Source organism: Daldinia decipiens (assembly GCF_022478715.1).
Source record: "Daldinia decipiens strain CBS 113046 unplaced genomic scaffold F4813scaffold_13, whole genome shotgun sequence".
Lineage (NCBI taxonomy): Eukaryota > Fungi > Ascomycota > Sordariomycetes > Xylariales > Hypoxylaceae > Daldinia > Daldinia decipiens.
In genome coordinates this window covers 516,052-532,288 of record NW_026054556.1, presented here as the reverse complement: position 1 = coordinate 532,288, position 16,237 = coordinate 516,052, and the positions used below count along the sequence as shown (strand labels likewise).

General features: G+C 46.8%; 5 protein-coding genes across 5 annotated transcripts; 3 read left to right on the top strand and 2 right to left on the bottom strand.

Moving 5' to 3' along the window:
- Nucleotides 1–1,992: 1,992 nt before the first annotated feature.
- Nucleotides 1,993–6,146, bottom strand: F4813DRAFT_50140 (tubulin folding cofactor D C terminal-domain-containing protein). The gene is made up of 3 exons (XM_049248567.1): nt 5,804–6,146; nt 2,945–5,742; nt 1,993–2,889 (listed from the first exon to the last, which is right to left on the bottom strand). Exons 1-3 carry the CDS (start codon nt 5,960–5,962, stop codon nt 2,151–2,153), a joined length of 3,696 nt encoding a protein of 1,231 aa, XP_049100431.1. The 5' UTR covers nt 5,963–6,146; the 3' UTR covers nt 1,993–2,150.
- Nucleotides 6,147–6,158: 12 nt separating this feature from the next.
- Nucleotides 6,159–8,095, bottom strand: F4813DRAFT_356906 (Clavaminate synthase-like protein). The gene has a single exon (XM_049243041.1). It carries the CDS (start codon nt 7,939–7,941, stop codon nt 6,397–6,399), a length of 1,545 nt encoding a protein of 514 aa, XP_049100430.1. The 5' UTR covers nt 7,942–8,095; the 3' UTR covers nt 6,159–6,396.
- Nucleotides 8,096–8,357: 262 nt separating this feature from the next.
- Nucleotides 8,358–11,719, top strand: F4813DRAFT_356905 (CDC45-like protein). The gene is made up of 3 exons (XM_049243040.1): nt 8,358–9,444; nt 9,498–10,564; nt 10,613–11,719. The coding sequence occupies exons 1-3, from the start codon at nt 8,668–8,670 to the stop codon at nt 11,334–11,336; spliced, it is 2,568 nt and encodes an 855-aa protein (XP_049100429.1). The 5' UTR covers nt 8,358–8,667; the 3' UTR covers nt 11,337–11,719.
- An 849-nt stretch (nt 11,720–12,568) lies between these two features.
- Nucleotides 12,569–13,480, top strand: F4813DRAFT_50081 (uncharacterized protein). Its single transcript, XM_049248566.1, has 4 exons — nt 12,569–12,886; nt 13,063–13,089; nt 13,176–13,368; nt 13,425–13,480. Exons 1-3 carry the CDS (start codon nt 12,656–12,658, stop codon nt 13,260–13,262), a joined length of 345 nt encoding a protein of 114 aa, XP_049100428.1. The 5' UTR covers nt 12,569–12,655; the 3' UTR covers nt 13,263–13,368; nt 13,425–13,480.
- F4813DRAFT_50043 (uncharacterized protein) lies at nt 13,455–15,130 on the top strand. The gene is made up of 4 exons (XM_049248565.1): nt 13,455–13,937; nt 14,112–14,197; nt 14,265–14,560; nt 14,623–15,130. The coding sequence occupies exons 1-4, from the start codon at nt 13,927–13,929 to the stop codon at nt 14,800–14,802; spliced, it is 573 nt and encodes a 190-aa protein (XP_049100427.1). The 5' UTR covers nt 13,455–13,926; the 3' UTR covers nt 14,803–15,130.
- The last annotated feature ends 1,107 nt before the right edge of the window (nt 15,131–16,237 follow it).

Here is a 16,237-nt window from a genome sequence, read left to right as displayed (position 1 = left end):
ATAGTCAAAATACGTGCAAAGATACTACTTTACCACAAACGACAATCGACGTTGGAGGCGTGACCAAAGATAAACCTTGAACGTCAGGGTTTACATATGTACTTGCTCGACGATATCTTTTTAAGAGCTTCCCATTGCAGGAAAAGCTGGTTGGACCGGGGGGTCGCTTGCAGATCGATGCGCGCATCTTAAGACAAGGGTTCAATTAGCGGGTCTAGGCGGGGCAATTTGACAGGGGTGCATCTCGAAAGCTCTGGCCAAGTGGCTACTTTGTACAGCGGATCCCATGTCGACTCCACGCTTATTACTAACAATTATTACTGTTCTCAGTTCGACGCCCACCAAACGTTCCAATCGGCTATTCCAACTCAAGTCTAGCTTCACCTTTGCCTTCTCCAAGTTCACCGAATTCCAATCAAGGCAGATTCCCGCGCAAAGCGTACGAACACGTGAGACTGTGTCTTTCTCGGTTAGCCCTTACCGGATCCCCCAGCCATTTTCTCTCTTCTCTTTTCTCTTTTCGCTGTCTCAGGCTTATAGCGGCGACGGCTTGTATGTAGGGTCAACTCACGGTAAAATGGCAGAGATTACTACCTATTCCGCTATAAACGAGGCGTGGAAAAGCCATGCCAGCTCTACGTCAAAGCCTGTCCGTATATAGGTACTAGGGGCCCGGGTTTCCCCAGGATAACGTGTACATAATCTTACGCGTCTTATCATCTACTAATAAGACGGCTTGAGCCGCGTAGGGATATTGTGCCGTGTAAGCTCGGGCGATACGGCGTTACATATATTGATAAGAGCTCTTCGGCCCGGTCAAACCTTTCAAGCTAAGACACCGTTCGATGGATAAGGCTAATAACGTGTTAGTTGAGGCTTGTCTAGATTACATATGTTTCTCGACTCATGTTATGCGCCTGTATGTCTTGCGCCTGCAGATCCATTCCCGTAATACATACCTACCTACGGCCAACTACCATAGAGGCGGGCTCGATTTTAAGAGGACAAAATCTTATCATTGACGATAAGAGAAGAAAAAACGCCTATCACTTACGTATTCGGTAATCCGTTTGCTGGTACGTCGAGATACTTTGAGTCAAAGCGTGTACATGGAATCCATGTGTACATCATGGCGGTTAACCGCATATTGTTTGCATATTGTTTGCATTGCATACTATTTGCATATTATTTGCATGTGTAAGCCGCGGGGAGCATCCTACCCAAAAGTGCCCGTTTGATATTTCGATTAACTACCTAAAGTAAGTACCTAACCTAAGTTATAATTCTCTCCAAACTTGCCTCGGTACCTATTTTCTCTTCTCTTCCAGCCTATGTCGAGCTTCATCTTGGTATGATTCTCACCTTGGTATGATTCTCACCTTGGTATGGTTCTCTACCGTACCTAAGGTATATGCCTAATGTAGATATAAAGATATCAAGCACTTAGGCGTATGCGGCAAAGACTGCGCTGTCACATAACAACGAGCCGCCGTTATTCCCACGAGCTGCCTCCTTAGGAAATCCTCCTGCCGACAAAAATAACTGAAACCTCCCACGCACGTCCACTTATATTATACTCTTGCAGTCCTTCACATGTCCAACTCATCCAACTCATATATCTATACCCAATCCAACAAATGCTGGTGGCAACTTGAGACAAATCCCACGTCACGAGACAGTTCAAACCGCTGTAACAAAATGTATTAGGCAGTGTCCCGAACTGCCCAAAGTGATGAGCGCTATTGTTCCAATTCGGGAGACATGCAAATATACCGATGAAACCGTCATCTCTTTTCGGCTTTTTTTCTTCGGTTATCGGCAAGATGTATACCATACCTATGCCATACCTATGCTCAGTTCCGTTCCCTCTATTAATTTCTTCCACTCGCCAGCTTAACTACCTGGATCATGTGCAGGTGGTTTTCGTTTCGTTTCATACCTACGCATGGCCATCCTCATATTCAATCTCTGCCGCCTTCTAGTGGCATATTTCTATTCGTGCAGTTCTTGTTTTAGTCACTACTCATCCAATCGCAATGTAGTTCCCTTTTACATAAGTCCCGCTGATGGCCAGTGCCGTATGATGTATCTAGATGCGGAAATATTACCTGCAAGTATACAAGTTCCTGGCGTAGTTGATAGGGTACTCCTTACTCGAGTCCAAGCTCTCCCACTATATTCTTTATGTATGCCTTCTCGGCTTTACTCCAATCCACTGAGAGGAGCTTCGCACGTTTCGTATCTCCGTCGTTGTCATACACCAAGGCCCAGAGTTCGTCGACGACCAGGCATCTTGCCTTGGGCCAGGGGTGAACTAAAAGAACGCCAAGCCTCTTTCTCGCCTCGAGAACGCCCTCGCGTCTTTTTGTCGCTAGCTCCGGCGATATGTCCGGCACGTCATCATCTGCATCTACGGCCGCGATGGCGCCGTAGACCTTGATGCAGGCTTCGAGCTTGCGCACGTTGCCGGTCTTGTACGCCGCCTTCTGTACAAGGACGCAGAGCTGCCGCAAGTTTATCTCAGGACACCGCTGCAGGACACCGACGTGAAACAAATACGCCACGACTTCTAAAGTAGGTATTATGACCCGGTCCTGGCCTTGGTATTGCTTAAGATTGCGAAGGAGAGCAGTGCATATCTGCTTCCGATTTTCTATTGACTCCTCACAAAAGTTGGCGAGCGAGGCTCTACTGACTATGACCAAGTCTTCGTTCCCTGTGTCAGCCGAAGTTACTAGGCCGGCTAAAAGTATGGATGTGCAGTCATCTACGCTGAGTGTCCAAAATTGCGCCGCGGCTTGATCTAATCGCTCTTTATCGCAGAGGCGAAGTAGAAAATTGAAATAGTCTTTCGAGGAGAAAGATAACTTGCTAAAGGTCTGAGCATATCTATGTGGTAATGAGTGAACATATTCTCAACTTCGTATGGGATGGATTTACGAACCTTGGATGTAAAAGTAGAGTCAATGCTGACTGCGCTTCGGTACGAACTCGATCTAACTTCTCGGCTGCTAACCGAAGTATGCGTGGGAAGAGGGTTGATATGACCTGTTCATCATCTCTCTTTGCGTCCCACAAGGTCTTTGTTGCCTTGATCGCTTCCAATCGAACATGGGAGCCAACATCGCCGCGTGCGTTCGTCGTGTAGTCATCCAGACCTTCTGAGACGATGGTAAGAAAGTCTAATGGCCTGTCCCGAAGGATGGCTCTACCAACCAAGCTTTGCAGAATCGCGACGTGAGTCTCGATATCGCTATCTTGTACCCATCGTTCTGCAAGCACTTTACTTGCTAAGATACCTTCCGAACGATCGTGCTGGCTCCACTGAAGTTGGTACGTGCAGGTAAGGGCATGGAAAAAGCCATCGCCATGCTTGGTACGTGGTGCTTGCGGACGGTATACTTTATTAGACCATTCCTCGATGATCTGGGCGCGGCGTTCTCGGGTAGCAAAAAGAAGTAGAACTAGAGCAGCCTTCGATGCAGTCTTGACTACTTCAATCTCATTTCTGTCAAGCCAATTATTCAGAGTATCCTGTAAAGTTCCTAATAGCTCGACAACATATTGCGGACGATCGTTGTGCAGCGTATCCAATAAATCCGCAATCGAACTCAAATGTGCAGAGTTATCTTCTTCCACAATAGCGAGACCTGACTGCAAACTCGTGTTTTGAGGGTCTAGAAAATAGCTCTGTGCAACGCTTAACAGGAGAACCGGAGCTGATGATACCACAAGTCGACCAGCAGCTTCCGCAATTAGTTCTGGCTTTCTATACTTAATATTTTTGAGATCTTGTAGAATCTTTCTCAAAGCGGTGCAGATCTCAGCTGTTGCTATTTTCTGGAGTGATTCGGGTTCTCTGTCTACAAGTTGTGGAAGGAGGTCAAAGACAGCCGCGAGGCTCAATAGGAGTCCGTGCCGTTCTTCTACCTGCCTTACTTGAAGAGCTTCGAGCCGAGATATAAGCAAGTCAACAGAGTTCTTGAAATAGCCCAAGGGGTCGGAGGTCCCGACGCCGACCAGCTCTGCTGTCAAGGCGCCAAAGGAAGTAGCTGCTACTCTCCGAGCCCCTGCGTCCATATCCCCAATACCTCGCCACCCAAGAGTCGCTTCCAATAACCCGCGGCCGTAATGTGGCGATAATCTAGTCGCTTGCAAGGCGACTTCATGTATCGCTCTGGAGCGGAGAGCGACGGCATGATAGTCGACTATCTGTACTACAGATATACCCTTCTCCACAATGTCAGGATGACGGCCGATTAGCTCCTGGAGAGCGGCAGATGCGCCACGTCGAATATTCCCGGCGGGGTCAAGTGAAGCGGTTATTACTAATTCAGTGGCGATCACTTGGAGTATCGATGCAGCGGGGTCGTGTCCCCTAGCAACTAACACAGATTGTGTCTGTACTTGAAGCAGCTCAGAAGTGCTGTAACGTCGAGCTAGTGCCCATATGCCAAAGCAAGATGCGTCTCTGACGTTGGTGCCGACTGACCCCCCTGATGGACTTCGCTTCTCGAAAGAAAGTCCCATCAATAGGGCATGAATAATATCGGATAGGTTTTCAGGGGGTGGTGACCTTCGGTATAGAAGGTGTGAGAGAGTGAGCATCAGCCCATGCCACTCCAGTGGATCGACGGCTGCAATATCTCGCGTAGGAGGAGCAGATGGGTTCGCCTTATTTTTGACCCAGAGCACGTTTCGGTTAAGCGATTCCAAAACGGCTTCAATGACTTGTGAGGCCATTTCGGGCTCGAGTTTAAGCGCAACAATACTAAGAGCTTTGCTGGCAGCAAGGCGTACCGGCGTATCATTATCTGCCACTCTTTCAAGTAGGTATCCGATAGAAGTTTCTACTACTTCAGTATCAGTATCGATTTGCTGTGACTTCCGCAAAACCAGAGTGACTATCGAGCGAGTCACTTTAATGAGCATTTTCCGAGCTAGCGCAGAACCATTAATAACGTCGAAAACGGGGTTCTCCCCGGCGGCGATAACTTGCGTGGTACTGAAAATAGCAGGAAGATGCGGGTCCATGATAGACGTATCTGCGGCAGCACTGAGGATCCCAGCTAAGAATGATATGGTACCAATGTAATAGTACGGAGACTCAACTGGAGCATCCTCCGACCGCTTCAAGGTTGATAAAGCCCATTTCACTAGAGCGTTGAGTATTCCTAGTTCCTGCATGTCTTTCCGCATTGCAACGCGGACCAGGAGAGCTTTTGCTCCATCCCTCTCCTTGCCAGGTGATGCAATATACTTGACAGCTAGGGGAATAACCCTTAAAGCGATACCAGGAACCTGGGACGGCCACTCAACTCCGGGAACGGTGAGTCGATCGAGATCGTCAGCGTCACCAGATGATATAGTTGAGAGATCAAAGGGAGCGAAGAATAGCTGGGATAACCATAGTAGGGTAATATATCTTTCATGCCAGGTCCACGAAGTAGCCGAATCAGCATTGCGCTCTGATTCTTCGATAGCAAGCAGGAGAAGCTCTAGATATTTCGTCTCTACATTTAAGAATCTGACGATGACTTTCTCCCCTCGAATTTTGCAAAACGTATAAAGAAGCTTGCATATTGCATCAGATAGCGGAAGTAGAAGTTGGGACCTCATAGATAGCGATCTATGTTTACGGTGGTCTTGTAAGCATCCCAAGTATGCTTCCGCTAAAGTCGGTAACCACCTAGGCAGATGCGGATCGAGCAGCTGTGGCAGCTCTTGGAATGGTTCCAGAACCTCGATATTGCTTGTTAGTTTTCGCTTGGTTATTACAACTATGGATATATCAGGTACTTACAAGCGACATCAGTCTTGACGTTTCCCTCATACGCACGCGTCTCCGAAGTTGGCCGTTGGGCTTTTTCAGGAATGGGATTAGAGAGCGATCAAAATCAGCGACTAGATCTGCCGAGTATTTCTGGATGATAACATCCCGATCTTGTTCAGGTGCGTCCATCTTTAAGGTAAGGTTAGAACCACACTATTATGAGGGCCTCATAGAATTGCTATAATAGCAGAGGTTTAATGACAAAAGTTCTTATTTCGTTTCTTAGTAGAGGCTTACTGAAGAAATGAACTGAGATTAACGGCGGAAAAGCAGGAATGAAGTTGAGTTATAGAGTTATAAATGTTTAAATTTTGAATGCTATGCCTGTGGGTATAGATGCCTGATATTTGACGGTAAACTTATAATTATTCATAAATCTTTTCGATAAGAGAATAATATGGGTTTACTTGCACTAAAATTATGACTAAGCAGTCTTCCATTTTAAATACACTTTCCCTAAATACCTACACTTCCACTTAATACCTACACTTCCACTTAATGTTTGAAGACACAGCACTCAAGTCTCAAGATTAACTAATAACACGTAGGAAGTCCATCTCATACTAATTCCACCAAAAACTCACGCTAAAGCTTACGCTTAATCCGCGAACATAATGCCACCACCCGACGGGGATATAGAGGGCATCGCCGGGTTCAAGGATACAGTCCAGAAATGGTATCTCTTTAAAACTAGCGAGGTCCTCCTCGCTAAGTCCGTCTTCCTCATCGTCGGGTATTTCATCCCACCCCTCGACGACTCCAACGTCCATTAAGCTTGTATTTCCCATCTCGACACCGTTCTCTTTCCCTCGTGCTTTCATACGTTCCGTATTTAAGGGTGAATAGAGCCGTACATACTTACGCCCCACCACCTGTGTTAATACATTATGATATGGATCAGTGTGCAATGGCGTAATAGTACCTGGAGGTCCAAACCAGGCATTAAGAAGCGGCTCATCAAGTTCCGGCTGGTCAATGCTGGGATCTGTTGGATGCGGAGGCGGTGCGGTATAGCAATAATCCGGGATGAGGATATCGTTTCTTAAACCGGGAAGTTGAGTGAATAAAGGATGCTGGGCTAAGTATGCAATTGGCCTCCTTTGTGACGAAGCGGAAATAGTGTCACGGATGGAGCTGTCCTGGACTGCAGGAAGGGAGGGATCAATATATCCGCGTAAGAACTCACCGAAAGTGATAAGTTTCTGACCCCAGCCTTCGTCAACATAACTACGGCCAATCTCAATCGGCACAAGCCTACGACCTCCAAAGGTTTGTGACAGTAGATACGATGGCTTGTTCCAGGGGTTATTAGTTAGAGCTGGCCAATCGTCAATAACGCCACGTATGATAAGTGGCTTCGGTCCTAACTTCGAATCTCGGGGGTTGTCCATATATGCCTGGAATGCCTCGATGGATAGAGAATCGGTACATTGGATGGGACGATTCACAAGTGGCGTGAATGGTTCGGTCGTCGAGAATATAACATTGAGTTCGTCCGGCGCACCTGTATCGATACCCAATTCGTTCCAGACCTCTTGGAGTAGCCCAATAGCTTTATCAATCCATTTCCTGCCTCTCTGTTCACCAGCGGCCCCAGCGAGAATTAATGCAAAATCGAGAAGTTTGACGAGTTGAGTAATCTGACGGCCTGCCCTATCTACCCGGCCACGAGAAGTCTTAATACCTTCTACGGCATGATCATAGATGCAAGGGGTCCAAAGGAGGATAAGACAGAATTTCAAGATGCTGGCGTCAGTATAGAGTTGCCGCCAGCAAACTGGGAGGTCTTTGAAAAGAAATGCGTAGAACTTGGAGTAAGAAATTGAAACAAGATCAGATAATCGCTCCAACGATAACTTTTGCTCTTCTGGTGGACTCTGAGCTGTGCTTATGTCTGCGGGCTTCAATTCTTGATAGTAAATACTGATCCGAGTCGCCTGTCGAGACAGTAGATCAACCAAAGCAGGGCCACACCCTGCCAATCCTGTTGGAAACGATTCATTGGATGGATCTTTCACGGATAGTGTCGAGCTGCATTCGCTTTGGATTGTTGATATTGCTCCAACACAGAGCTCGAAGAGCTGCCTCGTAGGGGAGGATGATGTCATTGTTAAATTACCCTTTATAATTTAGCTAACTAGCATAAAACATACACACCCTTCTCGTGGTTTTCTCCGTTAAGTTTGGACGACTCTCATTAAGTGCTGACCTCAAGTGAGGCAATGCAATGATTAAGATGATTAGGATAATTTTACTTTAGGTACCTAAATGTTCAATTAAATGGATTAGACTAAAATAAGGCTGAAGGGGAATCAGGTCTTCAGCTACAGGGGTAATGTGGCTGATCTCTGTCTGATAGGTATGTACCTATGTAGAGGTACCTGACCCGGTTGAACTTACTCACATAAAGGTGGGACCGTCCCGCGCAGTGCACAGTGTAAATGGATAGGTACATATCTGCAAGGTGCTTTACGCCAACACGCCCGCGATGTATTGTACCAAATCGCGTCTTGCCCACTTTAAACCGCGTTCTGGCCATCAACACTTATACCTTGTCCACACTAAAATTAATCAATTCTACCTGTCGCTCCTCCAACGTCACGATATGATAACATTCATACCCAAAGTCTTTTGTTAATCATTTATGGAATATATCTGCCAGTTCAATTCCTAATATCTTACCTGTCAAGCAACTGGCCTGTGCCAACTCGATTTACCTTCCTCGAATCCGAACCTAGGTACCTAAGGCTTGAGCTCGTCGCAGCTACATCTTGTTACCGGTCCTATGAATCCGCCGTAGCAGACTCGAACACGCGTTCAGATACTTCCAAACTATGTATCTGCCACGCGATCTCATATCAAAACTCTACACTCACCTCCAGAACACCCGACATCCCCTATCACCCCCGGTCCTCATTCTTGTCGCCCTTGAACCCGACGCTCTCTGTGCCTGTCGCATTTTAACACGGCTTCTCAAACATGATTATATACCACACAAGATTCACCCCGTGTCCGGATATGGAGACCTTGAACGCGTTGGCCAGGACCTCGTCGGTCCCATGATGGAGAGCCGTGGAGGGAGTGGAGGGGTTGTCGTGTGTCTTGGCGTAGGCGGTATGGTGGACATGGGAACTATTTTAGGCCTCGAGACTGAAGGCGAAGGGTCGAGTTTCAGCGGTGTTGAAGTCTGGGTTATAGACTCGCATCGGCCGTGGAACCTTGGCAATGTTTTCGGCGGATATCCACTCGAACCCACTTCCGGTGCCGTCACGAGCTACCAAGCCCGCGCCCCCAGTGGTGTAGCTTCAGGCCGAGTAGGCAACTCGTATAAACCTGGAAAGGGTGGCATTATTGTATTCGACGACGGTGACATCGAAGAAGGGCTCAAAGCCGAACGAGACGCGTATCTGGCGCTAATTGACATGCCTGATATTGAAGATAATGGCGAGCCGTATGGGGAAAGTGATTCTGAAAGTGAAGGTGAAGGTGAGGTAGAGGCAGAGGTCCACTCGCCACGTTCTGGTAAGAAGAGAAAGTCTTGGTCGGATCGGGATGATGAGAGTAGCGGTGACGAGGATGACCGACCTCGACAAAGGAGAAGGAGTAATTCTGTAAGATGCCCTCTAATCAAAGCTGGAAACTCCCCCCACTGACCTTTTCTCAGTCTACCCCAATTCCGGAGTCCCCGCAACGTCCGGCCCAGCGCGGACTGATTTCAATACGGGATTCCGATCTGATCAGATCGGACGACCTGGAAAATCCGCCGTCTGCAGCCCAACCTCCTAAAGGCCCGTCAGCCCGCACCCTTCGGAGACGACTGCTACGAATGCGGAATGAGAACGAAGGCATCCTTCGGAAGTACTACAGAATGGGATCTTCTTACTCGGAGCCTATTAGTGCAATGATTTACTCTCTAGCATCAGAGTTGGGCCGGGAAGACAATGACTTGCTTTGGCTAACTATCGTTGGCGTCACGTCCATGGAACTTTATGGTCGCTCTTCAGCCGGCTTAGCTGTCATGGTCCGCGGTTCAGATTCTAGACCGTCAAATGGCTGGATGGGCGTTCGTGGCGCCCGGATACGACAACTCCTGCGGGACGAAGTGAGGCGCCTTAACCCACCGGAAATGGGCAGACTCTCAGTGTCAGATGGTGCTGGAATTATCCCTACCACAGCTCGAAACCCAGAGGACACGAGTATTCGATTATCCCCCGAACCAAAATTCCTACTGATTAGACATTGGAGCCTCTATGATAGTATGCTACATTCACCATATCTCTTCTCAAGACTGCGTATTTGGAGCGAGAGCGGCATCAAACGTTTACACAAGCTGCTTGCCAAAATGGGCGTGAGCCTGGTCCAATGCAAACAGAGCTATACACACATGGATATGATGCTGAAAAAGGAGCTACGTACGAAGCTACTGAAGTATGCATCTTTATATAATCTCGACGATATGGTACCTGCGGTGGAAACAGATGTCAGGGATCGAGCAGGGGCCAAGGACGGATGGGGGTTTGTCCGGAGCTGGGGTTGGCGAGCCACGCTCAGCGCTCAAGACGTCGGGGTGATCATTGGCGCTTTGCTTGAGGTAGGCAAACATAATACGGTGGCCGGTGAGGATAGCCGCTCCCGAGCAAGTCAAATACAGGACCTCGAAGATGAAGGTGGAGTGGCCGAGACCCAGGAATGGGTTAGTCGCTTTTGGGGAGCGTATGATGCTCTTGAAAAGTAAGTTCCATAAACAAGAAACTGGGCTAAGAAACTAATGGTATCTAGCATCGATGCTCTAAAAGCTGGCCTTCCCACAGCGAAAGAACTTCATCGCGCTATCTTTCGAACGGGAACCACACTGATTGGCAAAAGACAAATAAAGCATTTACATGCTTTCCGTCTTTGCGTTATCAAAGACGGACCGGACGTTCCTCTGTTTACACACCCCGCAGCGCTTACGAAGCTCGCTCTTTGGGTTGGTGAGGCCCTTGCTGAGCAGGAAAAAGATGCCAATGGGAAACTGGCACATGGCGGACGCGGTACACCGCTCGTTGTAGCAAGTTTAAACGAGAAGCGAGGTGTCTATGTTGTGGTTGGTACCGGTGGCGGCGGCGGACCCGATCTAGCGTTCCTAGATAAGGAAGCAGCCAAAAAGAAACAAGCTGCTAAGGAAGCCAAGCTTAAGGAACGGGAACAGAAGCAACGGATCAGGGAAAAGATCAAGGAAGAGAAACGCGCTGCAAGGGCCGCAGCTGGCGACGACGATGACGAGGAAGAAACAGAATCCGAAGACAGCGATGGATCAGACTCGGATTCAGAGGACGAAGTTGAAGAGCATAAAGACCGTGGCTATGGACTGAACAAGTTCGGCACCGCCTTCCAGGATGTGGTTAACGAGACAAACGCCCGCGTGCGAATCGACAGCTTTGAGCACTGCGTGGTCGAGGTTCGGAAGGATGACCTCGGCGGGTTCCTCGAGAGCCTAAGCCAAAAGACCGTCGTCGGATGATTCTTCACGACAGTCTTTCAATCTACCATGATACTCCAGAGCGTTGGCGCGAGACTTAGCGTTCTACTTAATAAGCTACGAAATATGTGCCACTTTTTTGTCCGCTGAAGATACCTCATGAGAAGCGATATGGGCGTCTGCTATATAGCATGGTGGAGCTTGGACGATGCATGAACGACGGACGGGATATTGGGCTGGCGTTTGGTTCCGACTTTGTAAATACTCCGCCGAGCTGTGAGTTAGGGGGTGGTTCATTCAATTATTTGATACATACCTAGGTACATATCATCATCGTGGAATATATGCATACATCATCGAACATAAACGGGTCTTTCACTGCTAGAGGTGTTCAATAGTCTATATAATATAGTCGTATCAGTCTGCTATCACTAGCCGTGATATGGCTTTTAGACGTAGGTAGTTAGTATAGGTATATATATATAGGTAGGTAAGTACCTAATTAGTGACATCCCACCTACTAGCGAAGAGGCTATTCAAATATTGAATATCGGTCTATCCTATCTACCTATCAATGGTAGTGGTGGCTTGCTCACTATGACGCAAGGTTCCAAGTCACCGGTGTTACCTAACAGGTAATCACTCTTATAAAATTGAGAGCATGGACCCTGTTGGATACCTAGCTAGGTAGATAATTTGCGGATAAGACGGGATGACCCGTAACCCTGCATGCTGAAGTAAGTGATCAACGTTGAGATATGGCAATCAGCAAGATCGTTTCCGATTTACCTATTTATATATTACGAGGAAACCGAGTGATGATAGCTTGTTACTTACTGCTATGTATACGATAACCTCGGGTATAGCTTTTATTAGCGTATAAGTTAATTGTGATGACTTTACGTGGCGTCAAGTTAGATCAAGCCAACCTGTTACATAAGGTATCTAACGTATGTATGTCTAACTATTCGGCTGAATTATCAGATAAAGGCTCTTAAGTAAAGCCGAATATCATAATCCGGTTGTGGTAATTCGATGGAAGTAGAAGTAGAAGCAGAGAGGGTAACACACGCACTAAGACCAATTACATCAAGTCTACCTAACTAATACATGTACGCGCGTAGTTACCTTGGGTATTTATGTACAATACTCGGGTGGTGATGAATACTGGCGGCTAGCAGGGACGATAGGTGAATTGTGGACACCAACCCCCCATTCATTAGTGTAAGGTACAATACAATACCTAACCTAGGTACCTAGGTATGATCTAACTACCCCGCCAGAACTGAGTTCGTCCAGATACCAGATACTAAACCTGTCCTTCCACCAATGTATGTACCTACATTATACCTACATTAGGTATGTACCTCCTAAGTTACATCTATTACCTAACTGCATTCTTCCAAGTTTCCAACTCTTTGAACCCAGGACCTGACGGTTACGCTCAACTATACATGTATCATCTCCCTTCCGAGTCTATACCTACATATGTCCCATCTATTGTTTACAGTACTCTTTACAAAGTATCTCATTTGCCGGAACGCATCGCACTTAAGCATACGGGAATATACAGTTCAGGGTCACAACCAAAGGTAGAGAGCCTCAACTTGCATTACATCGTCGCAGTTGTTCCTAGGTGATCGACGCAATAGTTGGCGGGCCCCCAGAGAGATCATGTAAGTGATCCGAAGAGGCCCACCCCTTTGCCCCCTAGTTCCTAGGTATGTATCTGGTTGTATTTTATATACGATCCCTAATAGGTACATAGACGGTAGATTACCTAGTTATCGTGCAGGTATTGTGCTCCATTGCACCCCATTGCAACTTTCATTGCACCTATTACACGCACGGCTTACGGGATTCGATCTAATAAGTGCGAAGCTCGCATCTCATCTGTGTACCGCAGTTCAATCCCGTCCTTCGGCTGCCTTATTATTGTCACCTACCTTAGGTATTGTACCTACATAGCAAAAGCCAGCCTAGTCCAGCCTCGATCACCGGCCAAACCAGCCTTTTTAAGTAGCCTACCTACCGTGTTGCAGATTTCCATCTAGAGCTCCAGTCTCTTACAAAGGTACGAAGTATTGTACATAATACATCCAGGTCTTCCGCTTACCTCATGTACATTAGCTACATAAGGTAGTACACAAGGTACATCCATACATACCTAATGTACCCTACGTACATCCGAACTGCATACATCAGTGTGCTCTAGGTTGCCTCGACCTAAATACAGGATAACATAAACTACCTTTTTCCCTTAGTTATTGCTAAAGCGTACTTTTATATTTTTGGTATTGGTGTTCGAACTCCTTTCAACTATTTACACATTTACACATTTACACATTTACACACTTTCAACCTTTTCTGCATTAGACCCTCTCCCTGCTGCGACACTTGAAAGACTCCTGAACCTAGTCGGACTTATTGTTATCTTCACCGTTGCGACAAAACCCCACCTTGCCATCATTCGCTTTCGCTTTGGAACTTGTCGCATAATCAACAACCCCCCCTTCACCTTCGGCCTCGCGAGACTCGAGATTTGACACACGACAAACGCCAACTTCCCCGCCTCTCCGAGAGACATCATACTTAATAGAATAGTTGCTACCGCAACGCTACTAAATCGAAGATGGGAAAATCGTGAGTTCGCCTGAAATATCTCGCATCATATCCCTGTCACGTACGGCTGCGCGATGATAATGATGATGCGAGAATTCCTCTGCCTTTTACGTAGGGGACGACAGAGATAACTTCGTCGCCATTGTCTCGTATTGAAATACCGGCCAGTCCGACTAATGCATATATATTATCTAGTCAATCGAAACTCTCTCAAGAACAACTAGCCGAACTCCAGAAATCCACGCATTTTGACAAGAAGGAACTGCAACAATGGTACAAGGGTTGGTTACCTCCATGTCGTTTTGTTGCTGCAATTTACTGGCCGGATCTGTACTTATCGCGTCGTAGGCTTCTTAAAAGACTGTCCATCCGGCATGCTCACGAAAGAAGAGTTCCAGAAGATCTACCGACAATTCTTTCCATTTGGTGATCCATCTTCATTCGCAGATTATGTATTCAACGTCTTCGACTCGGACAAGTCCGGCTCGATCGATTTCAAGGAATTCATCTGCGCTCTGAGTGTCACAAGCCGAGGAAAGATGGAGGACAAGCTTGATTGGGCTTTCCAATTATACGACATCGACGGCGATGGCAAGATTAGCTATGATGAGATGCTTAAAATCGTGGAAGCGATCTACAAAATGGTATATATACACTATTTCAGAGCCAATAATAGTCAACATGTACTAACTACGGTTCGAATCAGGTCGGTTCGATGGTGAAGCTTCCCGAGGACGAAGATACCCCCGAAAAGCGTGTTAAGAAGATCTTCCGCATGATGGACAAGGACGAAAACGGCTGTCTAGATATGGAGGAGTTTAAGGAAGGCAGTAAACGCGACGAGACAATTGTCTCGGCACTCTCTCTGTACGACGGGCTGGTATAATTTTTATTGCGTAAGAGTGTGGTTAGACAGCAATGAGGCTTTCCGGAGCAGACGGCTTTGGGGGTATGGGAAGAGGACCTAGCAGAGAACAAGAGCTCAAACCAGAAAGAAAACAAAAGACGACAAAGTCGAGATGAAAGTCCCGTTTGGAGGATTGCTGCCAGTGTATCAAATTTTCCTTTCTCTGTCTCCTACACGGGCATCTATATTCCAAGAGAAGGATAAACGCGGTTGTATGTTGTTGACCAGATCCCGGCGGAGTTTTTTTTTTCTGGCGCTCTGGTTAAGGATAGTCTAATGTGATGATCAAGCACCGGCTAAGCACCTCATCCTCCAGAACTGGGACCGCAAGCCAAGATAGACCGGGTCCCTCGGCTACCGCAGCCGCAGCAGCAGCCGCAGTCGCAGTCGCTCCCGTGTTTTCTAGAATGAGGCGCAGCAGGCAAGGCAAGTGAGTAGCCTTCTTGTAGATAGGCGATCTCTACTTTGTAAGAGATTAGACTTAACGCCGCATACGTTATTACAGATCTGGGGTTTCTCTTATATATACATGTGACGTGACGTCAGTTCCTGTGTTCGAGCTTTTGTGTTTATGTAGTTGATATCTAGTTAGTTTTTTCCAGATTATTGATTTGATCGACATGTTTAACTTGATGTTATCCTATACCTACATGCATGTCTAAAAGAAGAAGCCGTTGAAAGCCTTGGTTAATTTGAATTTGCTCAATACATAAACTACTTCGCCCCCTTACTTCTCCCCTTCCCCCTCCCTCTGACCAAGGTGGCTGAGGCCGGGGAAATCTCTCATTTTTATCTGTCTGTATGAGGCAGAGCCATACATACCTAGGTACATATATAATAAATAACCTATAGGTACCTAGCTTTAAGACTAGGCTAGCTGCTGAGTTACTAAAATGACGTACTGATGCAATCCCGGTATACACAGCGCCATGCACGTTGGAAGATCTGCCCACCTCACACATAGGTACTGGTATGTAGAGTATAAATACATCGGGAGACCAAATAATTAGGTACCCTGATCTACAAGAAGGACCCAGTGTACAGTACCTATACATGTGTGCTAAGCTTTTTCAACTTGCCCGTTTCTATTGTATAACTACTGGCAATAGCCAATGGGTTGTGTGCTATAGAGATGATTACCTTCATATGAGAGTTTACTCGAGTTATAGTGGGCATACGCCATACGTCCTCCCACTCTATATACCTAGGTAGGTTACAATATAATAGAAGGTATTTATCACCTCCCATGTTAGGCGTCATCTACCTGTTATTATAATGATTAGTTTAATTAAACATACGCACAATATACCCAACCCAGTTGTCTTCCCAGAGCCCAGTGTTTCTAATCTACTATAGTTACCCAAATACTCTTCACCCTTAAAGCAGCCTCACTAGGAATTTACACTGCAAGACA

What these genes read in the sequence shown, in the direction of transcription:
- F4813DRAFT_50140 (XM_049248567.1), bottom strand. Translation starts at nt 5,962, where the DNA reads ATGGACGCACCTGAACAAGATCGGGATGTTATCATCCAGAAATACTCG. An exon ending in CGTCAAGACTGATGTCGCTT is followed by an intron (nt 5,743 to 5,803) that starts GTAAGTACCTGA and finishes AGCAATATCGAG; the next exon opens with GTTCTGGAACCATTCCAAGA. An exon ending in ACTCTACTTTTACATCCAAG is followed by an intron (nt 2,890 to 2,944) that starts GTTCGTAAATCC and finishes ATTACCACATAG; the next exon opens with ATATGCTCAGACCTTTAGCA.
- F4813DRAFT_356906 (XM_049243041.1), bottom strand. Translation starts at nt 7,941, where the DNA reads ATGACATCATCCTCCCCTACGAGGCAGCTCTTCGAGCTCTGTGTTGGA.
- F4813DRAFT_356905 (XM_049243040.1), top strand. Translation starts at nt 8,668, where the DNA reads ATGTATCTGCCACGCGATCTCATATCAAAACTCTACACTCACCTCCAG. An exon ending in AAAGGAGAAGGAGTAATTCT is followed by an intron (nt 9,445 to 9,497) that starts GTAAGATGCCCT and finishes ACCTTTTCTCAG; the next exon opens with TCTACCCCAATTCCGGAGTC. An exon ending in GCGTATGATGCTCTTGAAAA is followed by an intron (nt 10,565 to 10,612) that starts GTAAGTTCCATA and finishes AATGGTATCTAG; the next exon opens with CATCGATGCTCTAAAAGCTG.
- F4813DRAFT_50081 (XM_049248566.1), top strand. Translation starts at nt 12,656, where the DNA reads ATGTACCTCCTAAGTTACATCTATTACCTAACTGCATTCTTCCAAGTT. An exon ending in GTTCAGGGTCACAACCAAAG is followed by an intron (nt 12,887 to 13,062) that starts GTAGAGAGCCTC and finishes ATAGGTACATAG; the next exon opens with ACGGTAGATTACCTAGTTAT. An exon ending in ATTACCTAGTTATCGTGCAG is followed by an intron (nt 13,090 to 13,175) that starts GTATTGTGCTCC and finishes ATAAGTGCGAAG; the next exon opens with CTCGCATCTCATCTGTGTAC.
- F4813DRAFT_50043 (XM_049248565.1), top strand. An exon ending in ACTGCAACAATGGTACAAGG is followed by an intron (nt 14,198 to 14,264) that starts GTTGGTTACCTC and finishes ATCGCGTCGTAG; the next exon opens with GCTTCTTAAAAGACTGTCCA. An exon ending in TGGAAGCGATCTACAAAATG is followed by an intron (nt 14,561 to 14,622) that starts GTATATATACAC and finishes GGTTCGAATCAG; the next exon opens with GTCGGTTCGATGGTGAAGCT.